This window comes from Silene latifolia, chromosome 1, assembly GCF_048544455.1.
Source record: "Silene latifolia isolate original U9 population chromosome 1, ASM4854445v1, whole genome shotgun sequence".
NCBI lineage: Eukaryota > Viridiplantae > Streptophyta > Magnoliopsida > Caryophyllales > Caryophyllaceae > Silene > Silene latifolia.
Genome location: NC_133526.1, coordinates 11,974,362 through 11,988,352, shown reverse-complemented (window position 1 = coordinate 11,988,352; position 13,991 = coordinate 11,974,362). Strand labels below are relative to the sequence as shown.

General features: G+C 40.8%; 1 protein-coding gene across 1 annotated transcript in view; it reads left to right on the top strand.

The window, feature by feature from the left end:
* The window catches only part of LOC141598984 (alpha-galactosidase 1-like), a 36,153-nt gene extending 28,568 nt beyond the window's left edge, over window positions 1–7,585 (top strand). Inside the window, exons 5-10 of the mRNA XM_074418843.1 lie at window positions 5,991–6,055; window positions 6,168–6,250; window positions 6,562–6,652; window positions 6,880–6,929; window positions 7,071–7,211; window positions 7,307–7,585. Of these exons, the coding sequence (XP_074274944.1) occupies window positions 5,991–6,055; window positions 6,168–6,250; window positions 6,562–6,652; window positions 6,880–6,929; window positions 7,071–7,211; window positions 7,307–7,399 (523 nt within the window). The 3' untranslated portion in view covers window positions 7,400–7,585. The remainder of the gene's footprint in view (window positions 1–5,990; window positions 6,056–6,167; window positions 6,251–6,561; window positions 6,653–6,879; window positions 6,930–7,070; window positions 7,212–7,306) is intronic.
* The last annotated feature ends 6,406 nt before the right edge of the window (window positions 7,586–13,991 follow it).

Sequence of the window (13,991 nt, the reverse complement as noted above, 5' to 3'; positions counted from 1 at the left end):
CACAATATCATGAAGTGGGAGAAAAGGAGTGCTTCTATTTAATTAAAACTTACATATTATGAGAGAGATACTACCCGACTTTAGTTTGTGACAAATAATGTCCATTTTTAATGAGAATTTGTGTAAATAGAAATGATAACTATTAACGGATACATCTATACCTAGAAAATGATACCTATTGACCGAAATTTAGTCATGGAGGAGGAAGTAACAAGTATTGATAAAAGATAATGTTGAGGAATGTGCTAATGATGTGGTAATGATAGATACGTTAAGGATGAGAAGATATAAGGTTATCCTAAATCCTAATACTCAGAATTAAAGATTAGGACAAAAATGAAAAGAGAAGAGACGTATATAGTAAGGATAGCCACAAAATGATCCTCGTAAAGCTAAAGCGCGGGCCATACATGAATCGCGACTATATATACACAGCCTTATAACAGGGGATGTGAGAAACCAAGATTTTATAGCAATAGCCAAAAGGCGTTCAAAATTTATTAGCTGTGTTACTGTGTAGCATATTTATACGAGTAGTAGTAGTGGTAGTAGGTCCATCAGTAAACATGGGGAATAATTACGCATTCTTGTGTTTGTTTTTGTTGTTAGTGCTTCATTACGCCATCAATACCAGCAATGCTATTAATGTTAATGCTACTGGTCATGATCCATACAGGAGATTTTTGCTTTCTAATGGCCTTGCCCATACTCCTCCCATGGGGTATGTAACTCTCTCTCTATTCTTACTCTTTCAAATCATTTTCATTTTTGCTTTTTTTTTTTCATTGTTTCGAGTATGTCGGAAATAGTCTCATCCAATGGTGGAGTGAGGGGGCTAGTAGAGGTGGTAATCGGATCACTCGGGTCGGTTACGGGTCGGGTCAAAGCGGGTCGGGTCATATCGGGTTCGGGTTGTGACGGGTTAGCGACGAGTCGGGTCGGTTACGGTTCATGTCGGGTCATCTTCGGGTTGGATCATCAGCGGGTTGCAAGTCGGGTCGGGTCAGTATCGAGTCAGATTATAAACATATATTTTCTCTTATGTATTTAGTTTTAGATGGGTAAATTTCTGTTTAAACAACGTGTAGGTGCATTAATTGTAATTTTAAGTGAAAATAATTAAGATTATTGCCAATTTGGTCTTATTTACACCATTATTAAGCTAATTCACTATCGGGTTGAGTCAATATCGGGTCACGGGTCGGGTCGGGTTCGGGTTGGAAAAAATAAGGGTGTTATCGGTTATTGGGCCGGGTTGGATCGGGTCGGTTCGGTTTCGGGTCACCCAATTTTCGGGTTGTATCGGGTCGGGTTTCGGACGGGTCGAGTCGGGTTTCTCGGGTCGGGTCAGCTTTTGCCAGCTCTAGGGACTAGTAGGGGCCTGGAGCGCTCGTCCTTTTTTTTTTTAGTTTCCCTTATACTATTATTATTACTACTACGCTACCTACTAGACCGCCCCCAATCTCCACCACTTTCTTGTAGTTATTTTCATCAGTTTCATGTAGTTATGCAATACTCCCTCTATATCACACCAATAGTAACATTGACTTTTTCACACTTGTCGAGACACGTTTTGCAACGTGAATATCTTTAGTTACACATTATTAAAAATTATAAAAAATTGATATTCTTATAGCATTCATGACGATAAATCAAACAAGATCTCACATGACTATATTTTGTTTTATAGATTAAGAATAATATTAAAGATTCTCTACGACCATAAATAGTGTCAAGATTCTCAATGTTATCATTGGTGTGGTATGGAGGGAGTATTACTTTGTATTTGCTGGTTTTATGACTTATGATAAATATGAAGGGTTTTTTTTGTCAAACACAACATTTAAAAAACTTTTTTTTCCAAACACCACCTTTAAAAAAAAAGTTTGTAAAACACAACTTTTAATAATTTTTCTTTTGTAAAACACGACATTTTGGCAAGTCTTGCAATAGGGTGACTTTAAGTCGATATTTGAGGTAGCAAACGAGGTCGATTTGAGGTGTTCTTAGACTTTTTGGAAAGGTGGTAGTACAAGCTTTCCAGGGGTTACCAATACGGTGGTAATAGGTGGCCTTATGTGGGGTTTATTGGTGTGTATAGTAAGGTTGGTCAAGGAGTGAATTGGAGGTAAAAACAAATCAGAAAAACACAAATTCACTCCTTAACCACCCTTACTTTACACACCAATAGACCTCACATAAGTCCACCTATCACCGCCGTATTGATAACGCCTTGAAAGCCTATACTCCCACCTTTCCAATGAGTCTAAAAACATCTCAAACCGACCTTTTTCTTATCCCAAACGGCGACTGAAAGTCACCCCATTGCAAGTGTTCAAGCTCTAGCCAAAATGTCGTGTTTAACAAAAAAAAATTTATTAAAGGTTGTGTTTCACAAACTTTTTTTTTTAAAGGTGGTGTTTGAAAAAAAAAGTTTTTAAAAGGTTGTGTTTGACAAAAAACTCAAATATGAATGAGTATTGCTATCTACCTTTTCACTAGCTCCTATCTTCTTCATTTGCCCTCTCACAATCGATTAAGTTAATATATATCGTATGAGACAGATGCCAAGTGGATGAGACTAAATATATTATATTTTAATCAGTTATTAAAAAAGAAGATAGATAAGACTTCTCAATATGAAAACATGATATTCAAGTCTCCAATTCTTGATGTGACAATTCACTCGCAAAGTCAAAAGGGTAGTTGGACACAGGTATCCGTTTTAAGATAAACAGTTAAATATCTTTCTTTAGGACAAACTTTTTTAGTCCATAGGCATCCTCCTTTTGGACCATTTATCATACTTTGCCAATTTTAAGTTTAAATGAATATTGCTGTCTTAAATAAGAATTTTTGTATAAGGATTAAATATACATTCTTTATTCTTACTTTTAAAACCTTTTTTTTAGGGTGATTTATATCGACGACGTTTTAGTAAATATCGACGACGTTTTTTATAAAAAGACGACGATTTGACGCTTTTGACTTTCTCTCTAAAAAAATTTCTCTCAAACTCAACTAAATTAAAAACAAAAAACAACAACAACAATTAACAATATGTCAACCTAATTAGTTCATGACATTAATTTTGTAAATAACATATTGTTAATTGTTTGCGAATCAAATTTTTACCCCAAGATTGAACCATAGACCAAACTTTGAGATCTAACGTTCAACCATGGACCAAACGTTGGAAATCAACGCGTTTGTTAGTGGTCCAAACGTGGGAAACCAACGTTGGCGTGGTCCAAACGTTGAATCCACGCCACACGAGATTTTTTTTTTTTTTTTTTTAAAAAAAAAAAATTTCTCCGTGGCCAAACAACCAATTCCCGTCACGACAATGCGGATGACGCGTTGCATTCCAACGTTACACCCACGCCAACAACCATTTCCAACGTTTGGCGCGGTTTCGCCTAAAAACCGTACAAATTCACTCCCAATCCAATTAACAACAACAAATTTCGACTCAAAAATCAATCCCAATCAACTATATTTTAAAACAACATATAACAATCCCAAAATTTACATAATAACAACTAATTAACATGAATTTTAATCGAAAAACTAACAAATTCTACACTAATTCAATTAATTTAAATAAAAAGCTAACACATAACCTAATTTACTAACTAATTCAATTCTAAAACAAAATCCAATCAATTTAATCAATCAACAATAACAATAAAGGAAATAAAACTATTTAATTTCATAGTTTAATTCAATTAGTTTCAATTTCTAAACTAATTTAAAAAAAAAAAAAAAAAAAAAAAAAAAAAAAAAAAAACCACACTTACTTGGCAACGTGGGAGGCGGCGTGTGTGGTGGCGGTGGAGGCGGCAAGGTCGGCGTGGTGGTGGCGGCGGTGTGGTGGCGGTGTGGTTGTGGTGGCAGTGTGGTGGTGGTGTTGAGTGTTGGTGGAAGTTGGAGGTTGAGTAGAGAGAATAGAGAGAATAGGGAGAATGGCTAGTGAGAGATGAGGGGCAGTGAGCGTCTTTTTTATGAAAAACGTCGTCGACGTTTATTAAAACGTCGTCGATATTAACGAATCCGGTTTTTTTAAAGTGCATTATGACTAATTGATAAAAGTATTTTGGATGAGAATTTTGAAATTACTCTAATTTAAGCTAGGATTCATGGTTCTGTGTATAATCTTAACTTACTAATATTTAATCCGACCAAAAATATTTAAATAACTTGTATTGTACTACAGTCTGATACTCTGATACTCGAACATGAAGCCAGTCACGTTTCACGAAGACCAATTTATGACGATTGTCTTTGTTGAAATTCTTTATTAACATTGTTGATTTTGGTCTACAGATGCTGTCATTTGTAGTGGTTTTATATGTTGTTTACTAAATCATATACGAAATTTGTAGTGCTGGATGTCCGGTGTGTTTCGGTTTACTGATGGGAGTCTTTGGGTTTGCTTGACATGAGGGTCGTTTGCTTATAAGTCGATATAAAACTAATACTGCTAACCGAAACACCAGTTAATGTATCAGTATAAAGTCGGTATAAATTCAGGACAATTGTTCTAATGTTTTCTATCAACAATCTCAGAATCAAGGTAGAATTAAGGTGACTTTGATACTTAACATCAATTATATCTATTTACTTATTGTTTGAATCGGATGGAATAGTGGAATCACTTCAACTGTGATGATGTGAGAAAAGATTGTAAGAGAAACCGGTAAGATTTTCGACCCCTATCTATACTAACGTAATTCAAGTAGAACAAGTCTTTGAGGGATTAGAATCCACATTGGTGATGCAATGGTCGAATGGTCTCTCTAAGCTTGGTTATAAGTACGTTAACATAGGTACGTCATGTATTTCCTTATAATCCGTTATAATACTTAACATTTGAAGTTTAGTTTGTAGTCTGACAATTTGCTCGGATGTTTCCTAATCCCTAACATTTGTGTTCTTTTCATCTCGAGATGATTGTTGGGTCGAATTAAGGCGTGATAGAACGGTGCGCGTCTTTTTTCCTACTATGGCTCAACATCAACATTACACTAGTGACTAGTGTAATAGAAGGCTCTCGTACTTGATAAAAAGGGGTGCACGACCTATCCGAGACTAGCGTTACAAATTCACGACGGGTTGATACTTCCAAATCCGACTAAACTCCGATATTTTTTTCCTAAATCTAATGTTGTGTTGATATGTTTGGGGTCATTTAGTAGCCAAAAGATCAACTTTTCCGTCTGGTATTAAAGCTCTTGCAGATTATGTTCATAGCAAGGGGCTTAAGATTGGAATTTACTCGGATGCAGGGTACATTTGTAACAACCTCTTTTATCACAAATTCATAATGTAATTTCTTATGCAGGAATTAAGGAATTGTTTTCGCCTTTGATAGGTACTTCACTTGTAGCAAGAAAATGCCGGGGTCATTGGGGCATGAGCAGAAGGATGCAAATACATTCGCTTCTTGGGTATCTATCACTTTCATTTAACCGTTAACTCTTGACAAATTAGATAGTACACATTACACATTATCAATGGGCCACTTCTAATTGGAATTTTAAAATGACGACTAATTATCGACTTTCTATAGGGCATTGATTACCTAAAGTATGACAATTGCTTCAACGATGGGTCAAAGCCAATTGTTAGGTATCCTGTGATGACAAGAGCGTTGTTGAATGCTCGTCGACCAATTTTCTTTTCACTATGTGAATGGTAATAAGATTATTACCTTCTCCTACTATTATATGAGATCAGTAAAAAAATGTTTTTCTTAACCATATGCGTCATTGTTGATTTTTTTTTTTTTTTTTTTTTTTTTTTACAGGGGGGACATGCATCCCGGCTCTTTGGGGTTCTCGGATAGGGAATAGTTGGAGAACGACATCGACATTCACGACAACTGGGATAGGTAATACTTGCAAATCTATCCGAACAAAAATGTGTTGCCTTTTGTATGAATGTTAAGCTTTTTAGCTACTATAACGGTCATGTTTGTTACATTATAGTATGGTCACTAGAGCGGACATGAATGAGGCTTACGCTAAGCATGCTAGACCTGGTGGTTGGAATGGTATGTTCACTTAGATTCTAATTCATAAATTCTTTCGAATTTTGAATATTTATGTGAATGATTCTTTGTCTCTACGACTCTACTTAATGTTAAACGTTTGCTACCTGAGTAGATCCGGACATGCTTGAAGTGGGAAATGGAGGGATGACGAAAAACGAATACATTGTTCATTTCAGTATTTGGGCAATTTCCAAGGTGATATAATTTTCTTTAGTGCGTCTTGCTTCAGACATGCTTTTTTGGTCTGAAATAATAAGACAGTTAAATGTGACCACCATTGAAAAAACCAGTTACCATAAGTTGTAACGCTGCCTATACCATTGTGGTTACATTTAACTATAAAATAGTCACATATGCCCGTCTGAAAAATAAGACGAAAAATGCCCGTCTGAAACAAGAATTTGTGAATTTTCTTAAAAAAAAAAAAAGCAAAAAATGTTGCTTATTTTAATTGATGGCCAAGGACCTTATACGGCAAAAAAAAAAAAAAAAAAAAAACAATGTAGGCTCCTCTTCTGATTGGGTGTGATGTGAGACATTTGACAAGGGAAACCATGGAAATCATCGGCAATAAAGAAGTGATCGACGTTAACCAAGGTAAAGTCATCTTTTAAGTACTCCGTATAAAACATGTCAAATAGTACTACTTTGTTTAAGACGGATAGGTGGATAAGGCAAGAGTTTGTCATGATCTAGACATTCTGCTTTTTGTCTCATTACCCATTTTATATCCGTCTTAAACAATAATTGTATTGATGTCTATTTCCTTGAATAAATATAGAGGATTGAAACTCTTGGTGATTTAATGATTGTATTATGTACAGATCCTCTCGGAATTCAAGCAAAAAAAGTCGGGATGGAGGGTGACTGGGAGGTAATGATTAATACTCCGTATAATATACTCATACAATATCGTATACATTCAATTTTTCTAAAGAAAACGGGTATATCAGTATTAAGATTAAGACGGTTAAATACTAGTCTTTGCTGATATAATGATAAATGTGGTTAACAGGTGTGGGCTGGGCCGCTGACATATTATAGGGTGGCCGTTCTTTTGGTGAATAGAGGTACATATACCCATCCCGTAACAGCCCATTGGGATGATATCGGCATTCCCCAAGGCAGCGTCGTTCAAGCTAGAGATCTTTGGGAGGTACACATTGTTACTCTCCGACTTCATTTTAATTACGTATTATGTAAATAAGTCGACTTAAAATAACGACATTGCGTTGTCATTTGTTATTACAGCACAGGACCTTAAATCAGAAGTTTGTTGGGAAATTGACAGCAATGTTGGAGCCTCATACCTCCAAGATGTACATACTGAAACCAGTTGCTTGATTATCTCTATTTTTTTCATTATTCTTGATGTATTCCTTCATGTCGGTCCTTAGTTTGTGCTTTGATAAAAAAAAACCAAGAAACTTTAGTGAAACCTTGACATACTGCTTCAATTGCACTCAGTGGCGGAGCCAGAATCGTTTTACCTGTGGGATCTATTCTAATGTAATTGTTATTTATATTTTATTACGGGGTCTTAAAGACATAAAATTTTCAAAATAGACAAATTTTAATGATAAAAAACGCCAATTGTCGAAAAGCTATGGGATGTCAAGACCCCACTACCATATATGTGGCTACGCCACCGATTCTGCCCAAGAATCGTTACTTATAAGCATATCGTATGGGCTACTCAAACAAATCCCCTGTTTTTCTCTCCTAAGCTCTAATCGCTTCTCATTAGCTCTAACCCCACTGTGTTGTCACGAGTTCGCGATTGAGTGTGTGGTTAAATACTCATCAATCTAAACATATATAATCGATTAATTTCCTAGGAAAATATTATTGTGCGGACTGTGAACCCTGAGATTCGACAGTAATAACATAAAGAAGCAAAATGTAGGGGAAAAACAGGATTTTTAAAACTTTTTAAATAAAATCCAACAGCGGAGTCACGAGATACAAATCACAGTTAAAACACGTTCAAAAGTTATACAATCCGAAACAGGGCGTAGAAATGTAGATAAAAGGGATTGTAGTCACTCTCAAACACCTACATGTCCAAAAGTAGGCGGCCAAGCTAAATTGACAAGGGTCAACATTGAGTCATTAACATATCTACACTCGCTAGCTCACTCATTAAGTCTTGACCATCCTCCAACAAAGCACCGACCTTCCATTTGCTAATTCACCAAAAAAATGAATGTCACTGTCGGTGCGCGGGGCAGAGCAAAACCGTATATAAAACCGTATTTGATATTCGGTTTTTAATATTATCATTTTTTAGTATCCTTATTCAAACACGGATTTTCTGTATATACGGTTCTATATATCCGGTTTTTCTGTATATCTGGAAACCGTGTATACAGAATCCGATTTTCAGTGTCAGATATGTATTTTATACGCAATATCTCCTTTCGAGTTTCTTTTTATGATTCTATACTTTTTAATTTAAATAATGCAGAGTATTTAAAAGTCGATGACCTAAAGAGTATAAGGAGTTATAAGACGGAGTCATTGAGAAATTAAATTTAAAATCAATGTAGTCCGTTATTTATTTATTTATTATGAGCACGATATTTTAGGAAATATTCGCAAAAAAGAATTATTTTGACTGATATCCTGCATCTGTCACTGGATATGATTATACAGACTTTGGGAGAGTTTCAATAAGTTGAGAAAATAGCTATGTATTAACCATTATTATGTGCCCAATTTTGAAATGGAAGAAGACTACACAATTCCTTCAACATCTACTCTAACCAAAACAAGGTACTTTCCTTCCTTATTTCGGAAGTAAACGTGTTTACTTCCGAAATGGAACTTTTAAACTTTTTAAACAAATTCCAACAGTGGAGTCACGACTCGGGACCGGGCGGCCACGGGCGGCGGAACCGGACCTCCAGTTTTGGCCACTAAATTTATAAGCTTTATTGATACAATTCAATACAAACCTCTACATATAGTACACTTATACATTCATGTTTAGGGCCTCATTTTCTTATGGTGCACCGGGCCTTCATTTACTTTAAGACGCCCCTAAATTCACGAGATACAAATCACTGTTAAAACATGTTCAAAAGTTTATACAATCCGAAATACTCCCTCCATTCAACTCCACTTTACATATATTCCTTTTTCGTCCATTCAACTCCACTTTATATGTTTCTTTTTTAGGCCCAGAAAATGATCATTCTATCCTTATTCACACTCCATATTTACAAAAAATATCATCCATACCCCACACAAATCTACCATAAAACCCCACCTTTATATTTTTTTAATATTTTTAACCCCACCATTCTCTTTCCCTAGGTACTTTTTATAATTTTTTTAATCCGCTCCTTAATATACTGCAAAAAGCAAATATGTGAAGTGGAGTTAAACGGAGGTAGTAGAACGTAGAAATGTGGATAAAAGGGATTGTAGTTGATGGGGCATATTCTGCACCGCTGACCAAGTCAACATATTGAGCAAGGTCAAAGATATCCACAGCAAGTCAACGACTTAGACGACCTAGCCGATGCGCCCATCTACTGCCAACACGGGTCCGGCATGACAACTGCCGGTAGGAACACATACCGCGTACTCATATCCAAGACCCCTCGGCGGTGAGTCACCGGGGCCCGCCGCCAGACCATAGGTCCCTCGGCCGAGGGATAGATCAGTCTTTCCACCTGCTAGCCACTTGGCCACTTGGCCACTACGTGACAAAAGGTGAAGTCTATAAATACTCCTCAACCTTCATTGAGGAAAGGATCCAATCCAGAAATACACAACTTAACCTAAATACACTATTCATCTGGTATAATCTTCCTTATCTCTCTACAATATATTCCTAGCCAATTAGCATACAACTTATACATCTAAGTTTACTGACTTGGGCGTCGGAGTGGGTACGCTTGGCTCAAAGCCAAGCCCTCAGTTCGTTCATTGTTGCGGGGAGAGGCCGAGAGGAACGATTAAGACAAGGAGAATCCAACTCAAGACATCATTCAACAAGCCACGGGTGGTAACTATACTTGCTCTGGAATTACGCCCGGAACAATTGGCGCCGTCTGTGGGGAAAGACACTAGAAGCTAGTCACATTCATTCCCAAAACAAAAAAAAAAAAAAACACACAAAAACCCACCCAAAAAGCTAAGAAGATGTCGAAACAACAAGACGCAGTCGTGACCGACGAAACCGCGTTCTACCAAGATGATACCTTCAACAAGTTCGAGTCGTGCGGCCCTCCACCGGGGGGGTAATCCAACCGGAGTTCGGGATGCCGATGATACCAGACACGCCGCTGCCAGCCAACCAGGTCACCATCATGGGGCATGTGGTTGACATAGCAAAGCTGAAAATGGTCCTGGACCTAATTAGTAATACGTCTGCTCACACTGTCACGCCGACAAGAGCGGCGGAAACTGTCCGGAAGGGGAGCCTCGGCAAATATGTTGCCAAAGGCCAGAAACCGAATGCCGGCGGGTCAAACAGCAAATCCGTCTTCGAACGGATGGGAGTAATCCATGCTATCATCGAGGGCAACGGGAATGGTGGGTCCGCTCATGGGCACAAACGGCACCTGAATGAACCGTGCGGACCATCAACTTTGTGCCCAACACCACCCCGCTTCCAACATCCCCGATATGACCATTGGGAAGAAGGACTACGAGGAGGTCGTCGCTCTTCACAGCGACCCACTTACAGTCCACCTGGACATAGCCAACCACTTGGTGAAGAGGTGCCGATTGACACGGCGCCTACACAAACATTATGTACGAGAGAATGCTTTCTCGGCCTCGGTCCGAGAGTCGAAGATTTGAGCCCCGCACCAACCCGCCGTACTGACTTTTTCGGGGTCGGCCTGGTACCCCCGGGTCGGTCGGGGCGCGGTGAGGTTCGCGAGAAGGAACCGGGAATGTTATGTCGAATTTATAGTCATCGACGGCGCAAGATCCGCCCACAACGTGCTCATAGGCCGGGTCACTTTGAGTGAGACCGACGCCGTAATTTCCATCCGGGCCTTGACATTGATATACGTCTCGGACCGGGGGAAAGCGCATAAGCTCGCCTCAAAGAACGAGAAGGAACCCGGCGTATGGGAGATACACACCAACGGCCCTTCCACGACGGGTAGCTCGAAAGCTTGACATCGTTATTTTTAGCCCAAACGGAGACGTGTTTGAGCACGCCTTAAAACTTACCTCCGTAACCTCAAACAACGAATCCAAGTTCGAGGCGTAATAATAGGAGTCAAGCTAGCCAAAACCGCGGGGGTGAGCACGTCGTAGTGAAAATGATTCGCTCCTAGTGACCAACCGGATCAAAGGAGAGTACAAGGCTCGGGACTATAGGACGACAAGGTATCTAGAGAGGGTGAGAGCTGGCGCTTCAAAATTAAAATCCTTCCGATACAAAGATACTCCCGGGCCGAGAACGACCGAACCATCGGCATGGTCGAAGGAGCGAGAGACCGAGGAGGTGGAGATTGATCCAGGCCGCACCATAACCATCGGTGTCAACCTGGAACCAAAGTTTGCCGAACTCCTGGACTGCTAAGGAAAAATAAAGACGTCTTCGCCTACTCGGCCGAGATGCCGGTGTGAGGTGGGAGGTAATTATTCACAAGTGAACGTACTCCCCACCGCTCGCCCTGTCAAGCAAAGGATGAGGAACTCCTCGGTCGAGAAAGATGAGGCCATCAAGGCCGAGGTAGATAAAGCGCTACGGCGGGCTTTATTATGCCTTGCACTTACCCCGAGTGGTTAGCCAATGTTGTGATGGTAAAGAAATCATCGGGGGCATGGAGAATGTGTGTAGACTTTACCCAACTTAATAAAGCATGCCCCAAAGATTGTTACCCTATGCCTCGGATAGATAGCTTAATCGACGCCACGACAGGCTACACCATCTCGAGCTGCTGGGACGCCTTCTCGGGATATCACCAGGTTTTCATGGGTGAGGAAGACATGCCTAAATGCGCATTCATCACCGCTAACGGCACATACATGTACAAAATGATGCCGTTCGGTTTGAAAAAAACGCCGCGCAACGTATACAATTTGGTGGACAAAGTGTTCCAAAATCAAAAAGGGCGAAACATTGAGGCCTACGTCGACGATGCTATTGTGAAAAGCAAGTCCGACAAGCGAGCACTGGCCGATTTACACGAAACATTTTGTTCACTAAGGAAATACAAGATGAAACTCAACCCAATGAAATGCAACCGGGGTCGGGTAGGAAAATTCCTCGGAGTACTTGTCGGTGCGGAGGCATCGATGCAAATCCGGACAAAATCCAAGCAATCCTAGACCTGCCGGAGCCAAGGAATCGAAAAGAGGTTATGATCTTTGGCCAGGAAGAATGGCGGCTCTCGCCCGCTTCATCTCTCGGTCGGCAGACAAGAGCACCCCATTCTTCAAAGTGTTGAAGGGGAATAAAGACTTTGGTGGGGGAGGAACGAGCACGGCTTTCAAACAAGCGAAAGCTCATCTTCGGACTCTCCCAACTCGTCCGGCCGATCTTTGGGGAGACGCTATACCTATACACATAGCGATTACCTCGGCCCACGGTCGGTCGGTGATCATCGGGAAGAAGACAAACAGCAACACCCAATCTACTTTGTCGACCATACGCTTTTGCCCGAGAGAAATTACCCACTAATCGAAAAAGCGAGCCTTTCGCCGTCGTCGTTGCCACGAGGAATTTAAAACCCTACTTCGACGCGCACCTCGTGACGGTCCTAACCGATCAGCCGTTAGAGAAAGCTTTGGAAAAATTCGAACAATCCGGCGAGCTCATCAAGTGGGCGTAGAACTCTCTCGGCTTCGGCATTCAAGACAAACCAAGACCTTCGATAAAGGGGCAAGCACTTGCAGATTTCCTGGCCGAATGCACGTATCAAGAAGAGCCAAACCCAGGCGTATGGGAGGTCTACACCGACGGCTCCTCCCACAACAGCTCAGAGCCGGCATCCTCATCATCGGCCCCAAACGGGGACGAGTTCGAGTACGCCTTGAAATTCACCTTCTCGGCCTCGAACAACGAATCCGAATACGAGGCGGTGATAACCGGGGTCGAGCTAGCTAGGGCTGCCGGAGCAGAGCACATTGTGTTTAAGACAGACTCACTGTTGGTTACTAACCAAATCAGGGGGAGTTTGAGGCTCGGGACGACGGAATGGTAAGGTACCTAGAAAGGGTAAAGGCCGACATAGCGAAATTGAAGTCTTTCCAAATCCAATGCGTTCCCAGATCCGAGAACAACCGGGCCGACGCTCTCTCCAAACTTGCCAACTCAACCATCAAGAACGTCACCAACCGTCTTTGGTAGATATCAGGAATGCGAAGATCATCACTGAGACCGACGGCATGGTGGGCAACGTGGAGGCCGAGGCAACGTGGATGACTCCGATAATGAAATACAAACTTACAGGCGAATTACCGGAGGGCCGCAATCCCTCGGCCAAAATAAAACGGATCGCGCGGTACTTAGTGTTCGAAGGAGAAGCGTACGGAAGGTCCGTAATAAGACCACTCTTGAAGTGTGTCGGTCCGGCGACGCAGAGGCGATCTCGACAGAGATTCACGAAGGCATCTGTGGACACCACATGGGGCAAGAACGCTATCCCACAAAGCTCTACGAGCCGGCTACCGGCCCACCATGCTTCAAGATTCGAACAAAGACCAAGAAGTGCACGAACGTCGGATGCATGCCCCGTGTACACGCTCCCTCCAGGGACCTACAACCGGTGCTTAGCCCTCTTCCCTTCGCACAATGGGGGATGGACATGCTAGGGCCATTCCCAACGGCCTCCGGAGGAAGGAAGTTCTTGATCGTCGCTGTTGATTACTTCACCAAATGGGTTGAAGTCGTAGCGACCGGCGAAGACCACGTGGCCGTCGAAAGGTAATGCGGGAAAATGTTATAACTCGTTTGGATTAC